We start from the raw sequence: 14,891 nt of genomic DNA on the forward strand, positions 1-14,891 counted from the left end.
TTTTGCAGATGATTTTCCCACTCACTAGAGTAACTTACTTTCTAGTTCCCTCACTCACTTCTCCAGGCAAATCAGGCAATTCCCCTTAATCATGCATCAACTCACAGGCCTATGCACATTCCTCCCAGACAAAGAGAAGTGTATCCTCTTCTGTTCCCACAATAACCAATATAAATGAATATAAGGACTTTACCCTCTTGAGACATTTTCGCTAGTTCTGGAACTTCAACATAAAAGTTTTTTCTGAAAGGTTCGTATTCAATCTTCCCGTGATCTACTGGTTCTAGAAGCTTTCTCTGTTTTGTCTGATAACCTGTGAGGGCCGTCTGAAGATCAACTTCTTCCTCCTCTGAAGAATACTATAATTTAAAAAAAAGTTAAGTAAAGAGCTAAATCCATTCCTATATTCTATTTATGGCCATCAATAGCTCTAGCTTTTTGGTTATTGTTAATCCTCACTCAAGAATATTTTTTTCATTGATTTTCAGAGAATGGAAGAAAGGGAGGGAGGAAGGGGGAGAGAGAGAGAGAAACATCAATGTGAGAGAGGTACATCGATTGGTTGCCTCCTGCACATGCTCCAACCAGGGCCAGGGATCGAACCTGCAACCCAGGTTATACCCTTGACTAGGATTTGAACCAGTGACCCTTCGGTGCATGAGCCAATGCTCTAACCACTAGGCAAAACCGGCAAGGGCAATATTCCTAGCTTTAAAAATCCTCTTCTGGCCCAGCTGGTGTGGCTCAGTGGTTGAGCGTCAACCCATGCACGAAGAGGTCGCCGGTTTGATTCCCAGGCAGGGCAAATATAAATATTAACAATGCACAATAGAAGAAATTTCATTCTGTTGCTCATTCCTTCTCTCCCTACTGTATGCCTGAGGTGAGTTAAAGAAGCTAATGAAGTGCAAGACAATCAAAACTGGACATACAGCCCTGGCCAGTCTGCTCAGTGGTTAGAGCACGGGCCTGCGGTCCAGAGAGACCCTGGTTCAGTTCCCACTAAGGGCACGTACCTCGGATGCAATCTGGCCCTGGCCCTGGTTGGGTCATGCAGGTGGCAACCACTCGATGTGTCCCTTTCAAGTCTATGTTTCTCTCTCTTTCTCTCCCTCCCACTGTATCTGAACAAAATATGGAAAACTGTCCTCGAGCAAGAATAAAATAAATAAATAAATAATAGGCATATAGCAAGAGATTAGAATGTTCCACCAACTGGATATTCAGCTACAATACATACTGTTAACAATGGCAAGAATTGCCCTGGCCAGTTTGGCTCAGCAGTTAGAGCGTCAGCCCACAAACCAGAAGGACCCAGGTTTGATTCCCGCTAAGGACATGTACCTCGGTTGCAGTTTGTCCCCAGTCCCGGTTGGGGTGGGTGGCAGCCAGTTGTGTCTCTCTCACATCAATGTTTCTCTCTCTCTCTCTCTCTCTCTCTCTCTCTCTCTCTCTCTCTTGCTCCATCTGAAGATAAATGTCCTTGGATAAGGATAAAAAAAGAATGGCAAGAATTCCTAATAGTAGTTTGCATAAATGAAAAGCACATCTCCATCAATGCTATAGTAAATACTTCTGGGATAGTATCACTTGGGAAACTTTTTTTGTTTTTAATTAATTTCAGAGAGAGAGGGAGAGAAAGAGAAACATCAATTTGTTATTCCACTTATTTATGTATTCATTGGTTGATTCTTTTATGTGCCCTGACCAGGGATCCAATGCATAACCTTGGCGTATCAGGATGACGCTCTAACCAGCTGAGTTCCCCAACCAGGGCTTAAGATAGTATCATGAACAAAGTCAAAATTAGTAAAGAATTACCTCCATGGCATCCTGGTCATTCTCCATCAGCTCACCTTTCTTCTTATCAGAATCCACAACTGCTTTTTTGGTTGTCACAACAGTGACAACTTTTGTGACTGTTGGCCCAGACTTCTAAAATAAAATAGGAATATAAAATACTCAGTAAAGTTGAAATAGATATTACATGCCAACTGAAACACAATGGTAACTGTTACCTATAATTTGAAACTTAGTTATTAGCAACAACTTAATGAAAATACAAAAAGTAGTCTGCTTTCTCGTTTGAATTTTACAATGCAATACACTGCATTGTATTTTGTAATACATTCATACAGGGTAGGCAAAAGTAGGTTTACAGTTGTTCATATGAAAAAAGACATGAAGGTTATGATTATTACAATAACTTTATTAACTCTGTTTCCCATACTCACAACTATAACCCTACTTCTATCCACCCTGTTTGATGCAATTTATTGTATAATATGTAATTTTATATACTATTATGCAATATAATTTACTTTAAAAATACTACTGAATAGTACTTTTCATTCTCATTCGACAAGCAAGACACTGTTCTGGGAGCTTAATCAATAAACAGGTAAAGTCCACTGCTCCTGAGGAGCTTTTCTTTGGAAGGAAAAGGGACAAATAATAAACATGATAAAAAATTAAATTATGTAATTTGTCAAATGGTAATAAATGCTATTTAAAAAAGAAAAGTAGACTAGGGTAAAGAGGATAGGAATATGAAAGATGAAAATACTGGAGAAGCCCTGGCCAGTTTGGCTCAGCAGTTAGAGCATTGGCCTGTGTCCAGAGAAAATACTGGAGAAGTCTGCAGAGGATCATTGAGAAGGCAATAGGAAAAGGTACTGAACAAAGATGACTGTAAAGGTACTTTTGAAACAAGAAGATTCAGTTAAAATTCACTACTGTCTCTGGTACTTAAAAAAAGTACTGGCATTTCTGAGATGGGAGAGGAAACAAAAACATTATAAAGTCATTCCAGTCAGTAGTAGGTCAATGCAACATGAAATCAAGTTATCCAATTAAGAATATAAATCTTTAGAAATAAAACAATATTCCATACCTTTTCATTTCCCCCACCACCTTTTACACTTCTCATGTTAAACTTTTTTACTTCCTCTTTCACTTCTTCCATGTAAGCATCTAATGGATCTAACTCCTCACCCTCCATTTCATTTCCTTCCTTCTCAGCTTCCGCAGGATCCTCTTCATCATCTAAAATACCAGAATATACTTTCTTTGTACATGTGTTTAAAAAGGAAATACTTCACAATCAGACCACACCCCGCCATTCTAACTTTTTCTCACTACTCAAACACCTTCCTTTCCAGTTAACCCAGGCGCATTGAAAATCAAATATACTTCAAAGTTTTTTAACCAAGCATGCATTAGTTCTGAATAATAGTAAAATACAATATAAACAATTACAAATTATTAAAGAGCAAAAAAATTATGCCTAAAAAATGAATCTTCAGTATTAAATCTGACAATTAGACTACTACAAGCCAAACTAAAAACTGTCTGCTAAGTAAGCTTATTTTTCCTTCAATTACCTTTCATAAAAGCATAGAAAGAAAAATAACATTCTTAATTCAAGACAATCTAATCTTTTTTAACATAACTAAGATATCACCACTTAGAGATATAATCCACTTATCTGTTTACTTAATTTATTTTCTTTAATCCTCACCCGAGGATATCTTTGCATCTATGTCCAGACAGAGTGGGAGGGAGGGAGAGAGAGAAAGAATCATCGATGTGCCCTGGCCGGTATGGCTCAGCGGTAGAGGGTCGGCCCGCGGACCAATGAGTCACGGATTTGATTCCGCTCAAGGGCACGTATCTCAGTTGCGGATCGTCCCAGGCCCTGGTCCAGGTCATGCGGGAAGCAACCAGTCAATGTGCCCCTCTCACGTCGATGTTTTTGTCTCCCTCTTTCTCTCTCCCACTCTATCTGAAGACAAATATAGAAAAATATCCTCAGGTGAGGATTAAAAAAAAAAAAGAAGAAGAATCGATGTGAGAGAGACACATCGACTGGCTGCATCCCACACGACCCGGACCAGGGCCAGGGACAAACCGAAATCGAGGTACGGGCCCTTCACCAGAATCGAACCTATGACTTTTGTTCTCGGGCCAATGCTCTAACTGCTGAGCCAAACCGGCCGGGCTTCACTCATCTATTTAAACCGCTCCATGGAACTTCAAGAGAAAATAAAAAATCACAAAAACTTTCTCAGAAAATGGGGCAAAATTCAATTTTCCTATAAAATTCCACATTCTTCCTTTACTAAAAAGTCTAAATCAGAACCTGGCTGGTGTGGCTCAATGGTCGAGCCTTGCCCCATGCACCAAGAGGTCACAAGTTTGGTTCCAGGTCAGGGCACATGCCCAGGTTGTGGGTCAAATTCCCACATGCATGAGGCAGTCAATCAACATTCTTTCTCATCAATGTTTCTATCTCTTCCTCTCCCTTCCTCTCTCTAAAATCAACAAAGAAAAAAAATTGTTTTGTCCTGGCCAGTATGGCTAAGCGGTTAGAGCATCAGCCCATGGACCAATGAGTCACGGGTTTGATTCCAATCAAGAGCACATACCTCGGTTGCAATTCGTCCCTGGCCAAAGTTGGGGTCGTATGGGAGGAAGTCCACTCAATGTGTCCCTTTCACATTGATGTTTCTCTCTGTCTCTCCCTCCCACTCTATCTGAACAAAAAAAATGGAAAGAAAAAAGTCCTTGAGTGAAGGTAAAAATAGAACTCTAAATCAGATATGGAGTAAAATGTTTCTACCGTAAGTCATTAAAAAGTCAGAGGAGAAACCTGAATACAGGTCCTTAATTTACCCTTATTACTTTCTTAATTTGTAGTAAAACTAAAAAGCTATTTACTGATTATGCCCAACTCTCCACTCTAAAATAAAATTAGCAATCCTTAATAAACACTATTTTACAATTATAAATTTAACATAAATATTAAAAGGGGCATTTAAAACCTCCATATGAATTCAGCAAATCCAGTTCTAAGCATACACCCAAAAGAACTAAAAGAAGGGACCCAAACAGATACTTGCATACCAATAATCACAGCAGCATTATTACCAGTAGCCAAAAGGTGTAAACAACCATATATCTAACAATCAGATAAACAAAATGTGGTGTGTATGTGTGTGTGTGTGTGTGTGTATAAATAAGAGTATTAAGCCATAAAAAGGAATGGAATTTTGATACATGCTACAACATGGATGAAACTTGAAGACATTATGCTAAATAAAATAAGTCAGTCACAAAAGGATACTGTATGATTCCACTTTTATGAAAAGGTACCTAGAATAGGCAAAGTCATAGACGCAGAGCAGAATAGAAGTTATCAGGGATGGGAATGGGGAATTACTATTTAATGGGTAGAGTTTCTGTTTGGGATGAAGAAAAAGTTCTGGAAATGGACAGTAGTGATGGCTGCACAAGACTGTGAATATACTTAATGCCATTAATTGTACACTTAAAAATGCATAAAATGATAAAAACATTATATTATGTATGTTCTTATACAATAGCCTTAAAAATACCAATGAGAGCCCTGGCCGGTTTGACTCAGCGGTTGGAGTGTCGGCCTGCGGTACAGAGAGACCCGGGTTCGGTTCCCGCTAAGGGCACGTACCTCGGTTGCAGTTTGTCCCCGGCCCTGGTTGGTCGTGCGGGTGGCAGCCACTCGATGTGTCCCTTCACATCGATGTTTCTCTCTCTCTCTCCCTCTCTCTCCCTCCCACTCTATCTGAACAAAAAATGGAAAAATGTCCTCGGGTGAGGATAAAAAACAAAAACAAAAAATACCAATGAGAATATGATTCATAACACTAGAATATTCTACACAAATTGTTATATAGTGTATTATTCTAACAAGTGAAGATACCATCATCATCTTCTAAACTCCATTTTTTCCCTTGTTTCATCTCTTCAATTTCCTTTTTCAGTTCTCCGATGTTTTCCATGGCCTTTTTGCGTTGCTCTTCTCGCCATTTTTCTACTCTTTCTTTCCTTTTTCTCATTTCTTCTTCCAGCTTATTTTGATCAAAGTTCTTAGGAAGAAAAAAGGTAACAGAGAAAAGCAAATATTAAATATTTTATTCTAATGGATATTCTAAATATTTTCTCAAAGTATAAAAAAAGGAAAAAATAGATGTATACAGATGTATACAGAAACTCCTATTTAGACCAGATTAAGATCCACATCTTTTATTTATTTATTTATTTTAATCCTCACCGGAGCACATTTTTGTGTTTATCTTCAGATAGAGTGGGAGGGAAAGGGGATAAGAGAAAGAAAGAGAAACATCAATGCAAGAGACACATCGACTGGTTGCCACCCACATGACCCCAAACAGGGCCAGGGACAAACTGCAGCCGAGGAACATGCCCTTAGCGGGAACCGAACCCAGCACTCTCTGGTCCGTGGGCCAACGCTCTAACCACTGAGAAAAACTGGCCAGGGCACGATCACGCATCTTTTAAATATCTCCATAAATATACAAGCAAAATGAAATCATAAAAAGAGCATCTTCAATTAAGAAAGCAGAAAGACAGACTTCAAACAACTTAAACTAATCTCATTTTAGTGATAAGCAATATGCACACATGAATTCAATTTCTTCCTCAATGCAGAAAATATATGACTTACCAAGAAAAGTAACCTAGTTATTAATTATTCTCAACTTTAGACTCCTCCAAGATTGCCTCAATGAAAGTAATTTTCTACAATAAACTAGTGAGTAAATAAAAGCTATTTATCACCATGATTAAGAAGTTCTGGTCTTTTAGCCTTGAGGTCTAAGTTTCCTAGAAACAGCCCTTCTAAAGCCATTATCAAGATTATTAATAATACTCTTAAGAGGAGGCAGCAAATCATTTTCATGGCCATAATCAGGGACTTGGTAATGGTGTTTTGGGCACCTGGGATTACTGAGAATTATTTGTGACTTTCTAAATATCTTAAATATGGTTATACAGTGCTTTATATTTCAAAACTAAATTTATTTCTTAAACAAAAAGTTTTGCTCCTGAATTTGTAGTCTTTATAATTCCACCCTCTCTAAAGACAAGCACCAGAAATCTTACAGGCTTTTCTCAAGATTACCCAGTCATCCCATTGAAGATAATGGATCAGAAACCAGACACCCCTAGATTTATGTTGCATTCTTTCTTAGTTACTCTGCTTAGCAACCATGTCCCTTTAAAAAAAAACAGAACCACTAAAAAAAAAAAAAAAAAAACAGAACAAGCCCTGGCAGGTTTGGCTCAGCGGTTAGAGCATTGGCCCAAGGACCGAAAGGTTGCAGGTTTCATTTCTGGTCAAGAGTACATACCTGGGTTGCAGGTTTGATCCCCGGCCCCAGTCAATAGGGGTCATGCAGGAAGCAACCAATCAATGTGTCTCTCTCACACTGATGTTTCTCCCATCTCTCTCACCCCCTTTCTCTCCCCCTCCCTACCTCCCTTCCACTCTACCTAAAAAATCAATGGAAAAAATATCCTCAGGTGAGGATTAACCAAAAAATAAAATAGAACAAATTCAAAAAGACAACAAAACAAAGAAGTGACATGGTAATGAATTCTAAAATGGGCATAAGATATGAGTAGGCAATTCAAAGAAAAGTGTAAATAGTAAATAAACTTAAAAGATAACATGTATACTATAAATTTATTATGTTCATAGCATGTTAAAACATTCACTCACATTTAAAGATATGCAACTCAAAATGATACCAATTACCTCCAGTTACACTGGTAAATATTAATTATTCAAATTCTCATGTTGGCAAGAAAGAAAAAAGACATTTTCACATATCTATATCTTAAGTCAATTTATGTAACATTTGACAGCAATTTGGTATCAATTTACCTTATGCTATATTCACAAAAGACTTACATCCAAGAATTAACACAACAGTTTATCACTGCAGACTGTAAACAACCTAAATATCCATCAAAGGTGATCTTCCTCTCTTGTTTTAACAGAATACTATGCAAGTATATCTATGTATGCAGCCACAGCAAGATGTCCAACATATAACAAATAAATACAGCAAGGAATTCTATTTCTAAGTAAAATGATGGGTATTCTGCTGCTTATTTTCTTATAAAGACCTGATACATTGATAAACTAATTTATAATTTAAAAATAAACAAAAGCTGCCCAAACAGTGTGGCTCAGTGAACAGAGTATTTTGTTGTTCCATGGACTGAGAGGTCCCGGTTTGACTCCCAGTCAGTGCACATGCCTGGGTTGCAGGCTCAATCCCCAGTAGGGGGTGTGTAGCAGGCGCAGGATTGATGTTTCTCTCTCACATGGATGTTTCTATCTCTCTCTCCCTTCCTTTCTCTCTAAAAAAAACTCAATTAAAAAGATACTTAAAAATAAACAAAAGCAAGATACAAAATGGTACATATATGATCATGGTTTGTAAGTAATAACAGATAGATATGCAAGTTCTTTCAGAAAAAAGTTTTCTCTTAGAAACAACTATTTTATCTCTTTATCTTATATTTATTATTTATTTAAAAATAAAACACATAGCCCGGCTGGTGTGGCTCAGTGGTTGAGCATCGACCAGTGCACCAAGAGGTCGCTGGTTCGATTCCCAGTCAGGGCACATGCCCAGGTTGTGGGCCAAATTCCTAGTGGGGCATGCAGGAGGCAGCCAATCAATGTTCTCTCTCATCGATGTTTTTATCTCTTTCTCCCTCTCCCTTCCTCTCTCTCTAAAATCAATAAAGAAAAATTTTTTTAAATAAAAATAAAACGCATAGCCTTGGCTGGTGCAGCTCAGTTGGTTGTTATCCTGTGCACAGAAAGGTCGATGGTTCGATTCCCAGTCAGGGCACATACCCAGGCTTTGGGTTCCATGCCCTGTCGGTTGGGGTTAGTACAGGAGGCAGACTATCAATGTTTCTCTCTCTCTCCCCATAAAAATACACATTAAAAAATAATAAAGCATATAGCATTAAAAAAATAAATAAGAATCATTGCAGAAGCAAGTTTGATATTGTATAATTATTTATGCTAATAAACATACGCCAGCATCCTTTTCTTTTTCATCCTCCTTGTCATCTTTGTCTTTTTTCTTCTCTTTAGAACTTTCTCCACTATCTGTTTTCTCTTTGGACCTAGACCTTCTAAAAAAAAGAGAGAGAAAGACACATCATCTATTTGTGCTTGGAAATATTCATTTTAAAATACTTTTACAGATTTTTACTTTACTCTTTAGGTAAGAAATACACTTCTAAGAGTCAACTGCATCGTTATATTCCATTACTAAACACCTTGGAAATATAATAAAAAATTAATGTTATGACACTTATTGCAAGTATTATTATATATTTGGAAATTCATCCAAGAAAAACTGGACATATCATATAAAAACTACAAAATTTAAATAGAATAAGTAAATTTAACAAATGGAGAAACATACCAAGACATTAATATTCTATAGCATAATTTTTATATGTAATATTTAAAATCCCAATAGGCTTGTATTTTGACCCTACATATCTTAAAAGGATAAAAATTTAATTTTAATGTAATCAATTTGGATGCTCTTTATTGCCCCTTTATGATCAGTGCTTTTTATTTTTTTTTTTTTGTATCCTCACCCGAGGACATTTTTTTTTTTTTTTTTTGATATTTTGTTCAGATAGAGTGGGAGGGAGAGAGAGAGAGAGAAACATCGACGTGAAAGGGACACATCGAGTAGTTGCCACCCGCACAACCCAACCAGGGCCGGGGACACACTGCAACCAGGCACATGCCCTTAGCGGGAACCGAACCCGGGTCTCTCGCGACCGCAGGCTGGCACTCTAACCGCTGAGCCAAACCAGCTAAGGCTGATCAGTGCTTTTTAAAGTACCTAGAAATCCTTCTAGATTTGATTAAAATATCCAGATAAATAAAATACTCTCTATAAGTTTATACTAACTTCTAAAAGGTTTACACTTTTGCCCATTTCATTTTTGGTCTCTAATCTGTGTGCAAATGCTTTTTGTGCACATAGTAAGGTGGCCCGTCCTAGTTCATTGTAGGATATCAAATGTTCCTAGCACCATTTACTGAAAAATCGTTTCCTCACTGATTATGTCACCACTGTCATGTAGCAAAGGACCATATAGTGGGGCTGTTCCTGGACTCTTTATATGGATCCACTAATCTATTTGTCTATACCTACACTAAAACCACACTACCTTAATTTCTATAACTTTATGACAAGTGTTGGTATTTTATTCTTCAAAAGTGCTTATGCCCTTTGCATTTCCAATTTTATAATCAGTTTGTCAAATACTTTCCCACTAATATCTGCTAATAATTTTTAAACATAAATATATGTTGAAGATAATAAAATGCTTTTCATAAATCTACTTAAATAACCATGACTTTTCTCCCTTAATCCTGTTAATATAAAATATTACACTGACTTTTTTTTTTTATCCTTACCCGAGGACATTCTTCCATTTTGTTCAGATAGAGTGAGAGGGAGGGAGAGAGAAACACTGACATGAGAGGGACACATCAAGTGGTTGCCACCCGCATGACCCAACCAGGGCTGGGGACAAACTGCAACCGAGGTACATGCCCTTAGCAGGAACCAAACCTGGGTCTCTCTGGATAACAAGCCGATGCTCTAACCGCTGAGCCAAACTGGCCAGGGCTACACTGACTTTCTAATGTTAAACCAATATTCCATGCCTGGAAAAAATTCAACTAGTTTATGATTGTGTTACCTTTTTATATACTGTTGGGATTCAGTATATTAATCTTTACAAACTAAATACAGAGTACTTTTTTTTCTCATACTGCCCTTGTCAAGTTTTAATATCTATGTTCTTCTCAATTCATAAAATAAATTTTTCTTTTCCAAGTCTCTGGTCATCAAAACTATCATGACAAAGTAAAACGACAAACCAGAGTAAGGAAATATATTTGTCACTTGTATAACTAACAAAAACCAACTATCCAGGTTATTTAAAAACAAAACACAAAACCTATAAATTCATGTTTAAAAAAAGAAACAACCCAATAGGAAAATGAGAAAAAGATGTGAACACTGCCCTGGCCCACGCGGCACAGTAGTTGGAGCATCAGCCTATACACCGATGGGTCACAGGTTTGATTTATAGGCAAGGGCACAAACTTGGGTTGCAGGTTCCATACCTGGCCCCAGTCAGGGTTTGTGCAGGAGGCAACCAATCAATGTGTGTCTCACATCACTGTTTCTCTCTTCTCTTTCCCCTTCACCTTTCCACCTCCCTTGCACTCTCTAAAAATCAATGTGAAGCCCTGGCAGGTCTGGCTCAGCAGTTAGAACAGACCAAAGAGTCGCATGTTGAATCTGGTCAAAGGCATGTACTTCGGTTGCAGTTCAAACCTTGGCCCTGGTCAGGATCCTGTAAGAGGAAACCAACTGATGTGTCTCTCTCATATTGATCTCTTTCTCTCTCCCTCTCCTTCTCCCTCCCTCCCTCCGTTCCACTATAGTGAAAAAAATCAATGGAAAAATATGCTCAGGTGAGGATTAAAATAAATAAATATATATAAATCAATGGGGAAAAAAAGATGTAAACATGTACTTTAGAAAAGAAGAAATCTAAATGACCAATAAACATGAAAGTTCAAGCTAATCAGTAATCAGGGTAATGCAAATTAAAACCACAATGATATTGGTATTACATGTCTATTCAGTTAAGAAAAAATTTAAAGGACTGCGCTGACCAGTGTGGCTCTGGGCACTAGAGGTTGCTAGCTCGAATCTGGGCACATGCCCAGGTTTCATGTTAAATCCCTGGTAGGGGGCGTGGAGGAGCAGGCAATTGATGTTGCACTCTCACATTGATATTTCTCTCTCTCTCTCCTCCCTTCTCTCTCTAAAAACCAATAAAGTTTTTTTTTTAATTTTTTTAATTTAAAAAACAACACCAAATTGTCAAGGTACAGAGCGACACAACTCTCATATACTGCTGGTGGGAGTATAATTAGTAATACTCTTTGGAAAGCATTTGGGATTACCTAGTAGAAATAAAGCTATTTTGATTCTACAACCACACAATTTCACTCCAAGATATACACCCTAGAAAAACTCGTGCAAATGTATAGTAGTATTATATACACAAAAATATTTATAATACCCAAAAGTCAAAATAAACTAAACATGCCCGTCCAGTGTGCCTCAGTGGATGAGCATTGACCCATGCACCAAGAGGTTGCCGGTTAGATTCCTGGTCAGAGTATATGTCCAGGTTGTGGGTCCGATCCCCACCGGGGGGGATGTAGGAGACCGTCCATCAATGTTACTCTCTCTCTCTCCATCTCCCTTACTCTCTCTATAAAATCAATAAAGAAAAAAAAATTTTTTTAAACCTAAACATCTATCTCCATAGAATGGATAGTGGTATATTTATACCACAGAATTGTATTCAGCAGTGAAAACGTATAACTGTTATAAGCAACAAAGATCAGGCTCATATAACCTTGAGCAAAGACACAAAAGAATACATGACTCATTCATGTAAAGTTAAACAACATGTAAGTCTAAACTACTCTTTTTCCAGATACAAATGCAGGTGGTAAAGCTATGAAGAATTACAAGGAAATTACTAGCACAAACGTCAGGACTGCTTTTATCCAAGGAAGTAGAGAGCTAAGCTACAGAAGGATTGTGGAGGGCTTCTGGGGATACTGACAATTTTCTATTTCTTCACCTTAGTAGTGGTTACATGGATGTTGTTTTATAATTATTTAATACACTGCCATGTATGCCCTGGCCGGTTTGGCTCAGTGGTTAAAGCATCAACCTGAGGACCAAAGGGTCTTGGATTCAATTCCTGATCAAGGGCATGTACCTGCTGGGTTGCAGGTATGATCCCTGGCCCCAGTCAGGACAGGGCGGGAGGTAACCAATGTGTCTCTCTCACATCCATCTTTCTTTGTTTTTCTTTCTTTTTTCTTTTCTTCTCTCTTTCTCTTGTTCCTTCCTTGTTTCCTTCTTTCTTTCTCTCTCTCTCTCTCCCCTCCTACCTCCTTTCCAGTGTATCAAAAAAAAAAACACAAAACACCATGGCCAGTTTGAGTCAGATGTTAGAGCATAAGCCCGTGGACCACAGAGTCCCGGGTTTGGTTCCCATAAGGGCACATACCTCGGTTACAGTTTGTCCCCAGCCACAGTTGGGGTCCTGTGGGTGGCGACCACTCAACGTGTCCCTTTCAGGTCAATGTTTCTCTCTCCCTCCCACTCTATGTGAACAAAAAGAACAACAACAAAAATGTCCTCGGGTGAGGATAAAAAAAAATAAAATAAAATCAATAAAGAAAAAAAAATTTAAATGAAAATATTTAATATTTGAATTTTATTCACTTGTTATGAATTCACATATATACATATTCTTGTTTTATGTTTTTTGTTATTATTTGATTTTGAGAGTATATTTATTGCCCTGCCTGGTTAGGCTCAGTGGCTAGAGTGTCGACACACTGACTGAAGTGTCTCAGGTTCAATTCCAGTCAAGGGCATGGACCTCGGTAATGGTTCGGTCCCAGTCCTGGTCAGGCTTGTGCAGGACACAGCCAGTCAATCTGTCTCTCTCACATTTATGTTTCTTTCTCCCTCCCTCCCTCCTTCACACACTATCTAAAGATAAATGGAAAAGTATCCTCAGGTGAGGATTTAAAAAATAAAGAGGTAGCCCGGCCGGTATGGCTCAGTGGTTGAGCGTTGACTCATGCACCAGGAGGCTGCCGGTTCGACACCCGGTCAGGGCACATGCCCGGGATGTGGGCCCGATCCCCAATTGGGGGCATGCAGGAGGCAGCCAATCGATGTTTCTCTCTCTCTCTCCTTCTCCCTTCCTTTCTCTCTCTAAAAATCAATAAAGAAAAAGAAATTAAAAATAAATAAATAAATAAATAAATAAAGAGGTAAGGTACAGACTGACAACCTTCAGAAGAGGAGGTGGTGGGGGGAGGGAAGAGATAAACCACAAAACTTATATGCATGTAGGCATAACCAAAGGACACGGACAACAAAGCCAGGGAGGGGATGGGGGGGATAGGAAGGAGGGTGTCAAAGGGGAATAAAAGGAGAAACATCTGTAACAAAAATAAATTAATAAAAAATAAATAAATAAATACTGACAGAGTCAACAAGAAAAAAGAAAAACAAAAGAGTTCCGGTCAAGATGGCGGCATAGGTAAACGTGGTATTGCCTCCTCCTACAACCACATCAAAATTACAACTAAACTAGAACACAACCATCATTCAGAACGACCTGAAATCAAGCTGAACGTAAGTCCCACAACTATGAAATTAAAGAATCCACCACACCAAGACTGGTAGAAGGGAAGGAGGTGAGGATGGGCTGGTCCCACATCCACGTGTGGCAGATAAAAATCAGGAGGGATGCCCTGGCCAGTATGGCTCAGTGGTTAGAGTGTCAGCCTGCAGTCCAGAGAGACCCGGGTTCAGTTTCCGCTAAGGGCACGTACCTTGGTTGTAGTTTGTCCCCGGCCCTGGTTGGTCGTGTGGGTGGCAGCCACTCGATGTGTCCCTTTAACGTCGATGTTTCCCTCTCTTGCTCTCTTCCTCTCTCTCCCTCCCACTCTATCTGAACAAAAATGGAAAAAATGTCCTCGAATGAAGATAAAAAAAAATCAGGAGGGATACCTCAGCTGGGAAGGTCCTCCCAGAGGAGTGAGGGGTCCCTGTCCCACGCCAGGCACCCAGCTCAGGGTTCCAGTGCCAGAAATAAAAGTCCCCATCTCTTCTGATTGTAAAAACCAGTGGGAAATGACTGAGGCTGAGGGAGGCTGCAGCTTCTGGAGCCCCAGGCAGCTCCTCTTAAAGGGCCCGCACATGGACTTACTCAGACTTGCTCCCTCTAAGGTCGGAGGGAAAGCAGCTTGAGGGGCACTGGAGATATACGGGGAGGAACTGAACTATTTGGCCTTGGGACAAGGGCTGGAGGGGCAGCTTTCTTCTGGACAGAGGTGCTAGCAGAGGCTGATGTCCCTTTGGTGAGCCCTT

General features: G+C 39.0%; 1 protein-coding gene across 2 annotated transcripts in view; it reads right to left on the bottom strand.

Moving 5' to 3' along the window:
* DDX46 (DEAD-box helicase 46) overlaps window positions 1-14,891 on the bottom strand; it is a 71,822-nt gene that overhangs the window by 44,575 nt on the left and 12,356 nt on the right. For both annotated transcript variants that reach the window (XM_036240137.1, XM_036240138.1), the window contains exons 4-8: window positions 8,901-9,000; window positions 5,741-5,906; window positions 2,894-3,045; window positions 1,822-1,935; window positions 194-359 (exon numbers count right to left, since the gene is read on the bottom strand). In XM_036240137.1, coding sequence (XP_036096030.1) covers window positions 194-359; window positions 1,822-1,935; window positions 2,894-3,045; window positions 5,741-5,906; window positions 8,901-9,000 — 698 coding nt within the window. The remainder of the gene's footprint in view (window positions 1-193; window positions 360-1,821; window positions 1,936-2,893; window positions 3,046-5,740; window positions 5,907-8,900; window positions 9,001-14,891) is intronic.

The sequence above is a fragment of the Molossus molossus genome, unplaced genomic scaffold, assembly GCF_014108415.1.
Source record: "Molossus molossus isolate mMolMol1 unplaced genomic scaffold, mMolMol1.p scaffold_m16_p_4, whole genome shotgun sequence".
In the NCBI taxonomy this organism is placed as follows: Eukaryota; Metazoa; Chordata; class Mammalia; order Chiroptera; family Molossidae; genus Molossus; species Molossus molossus.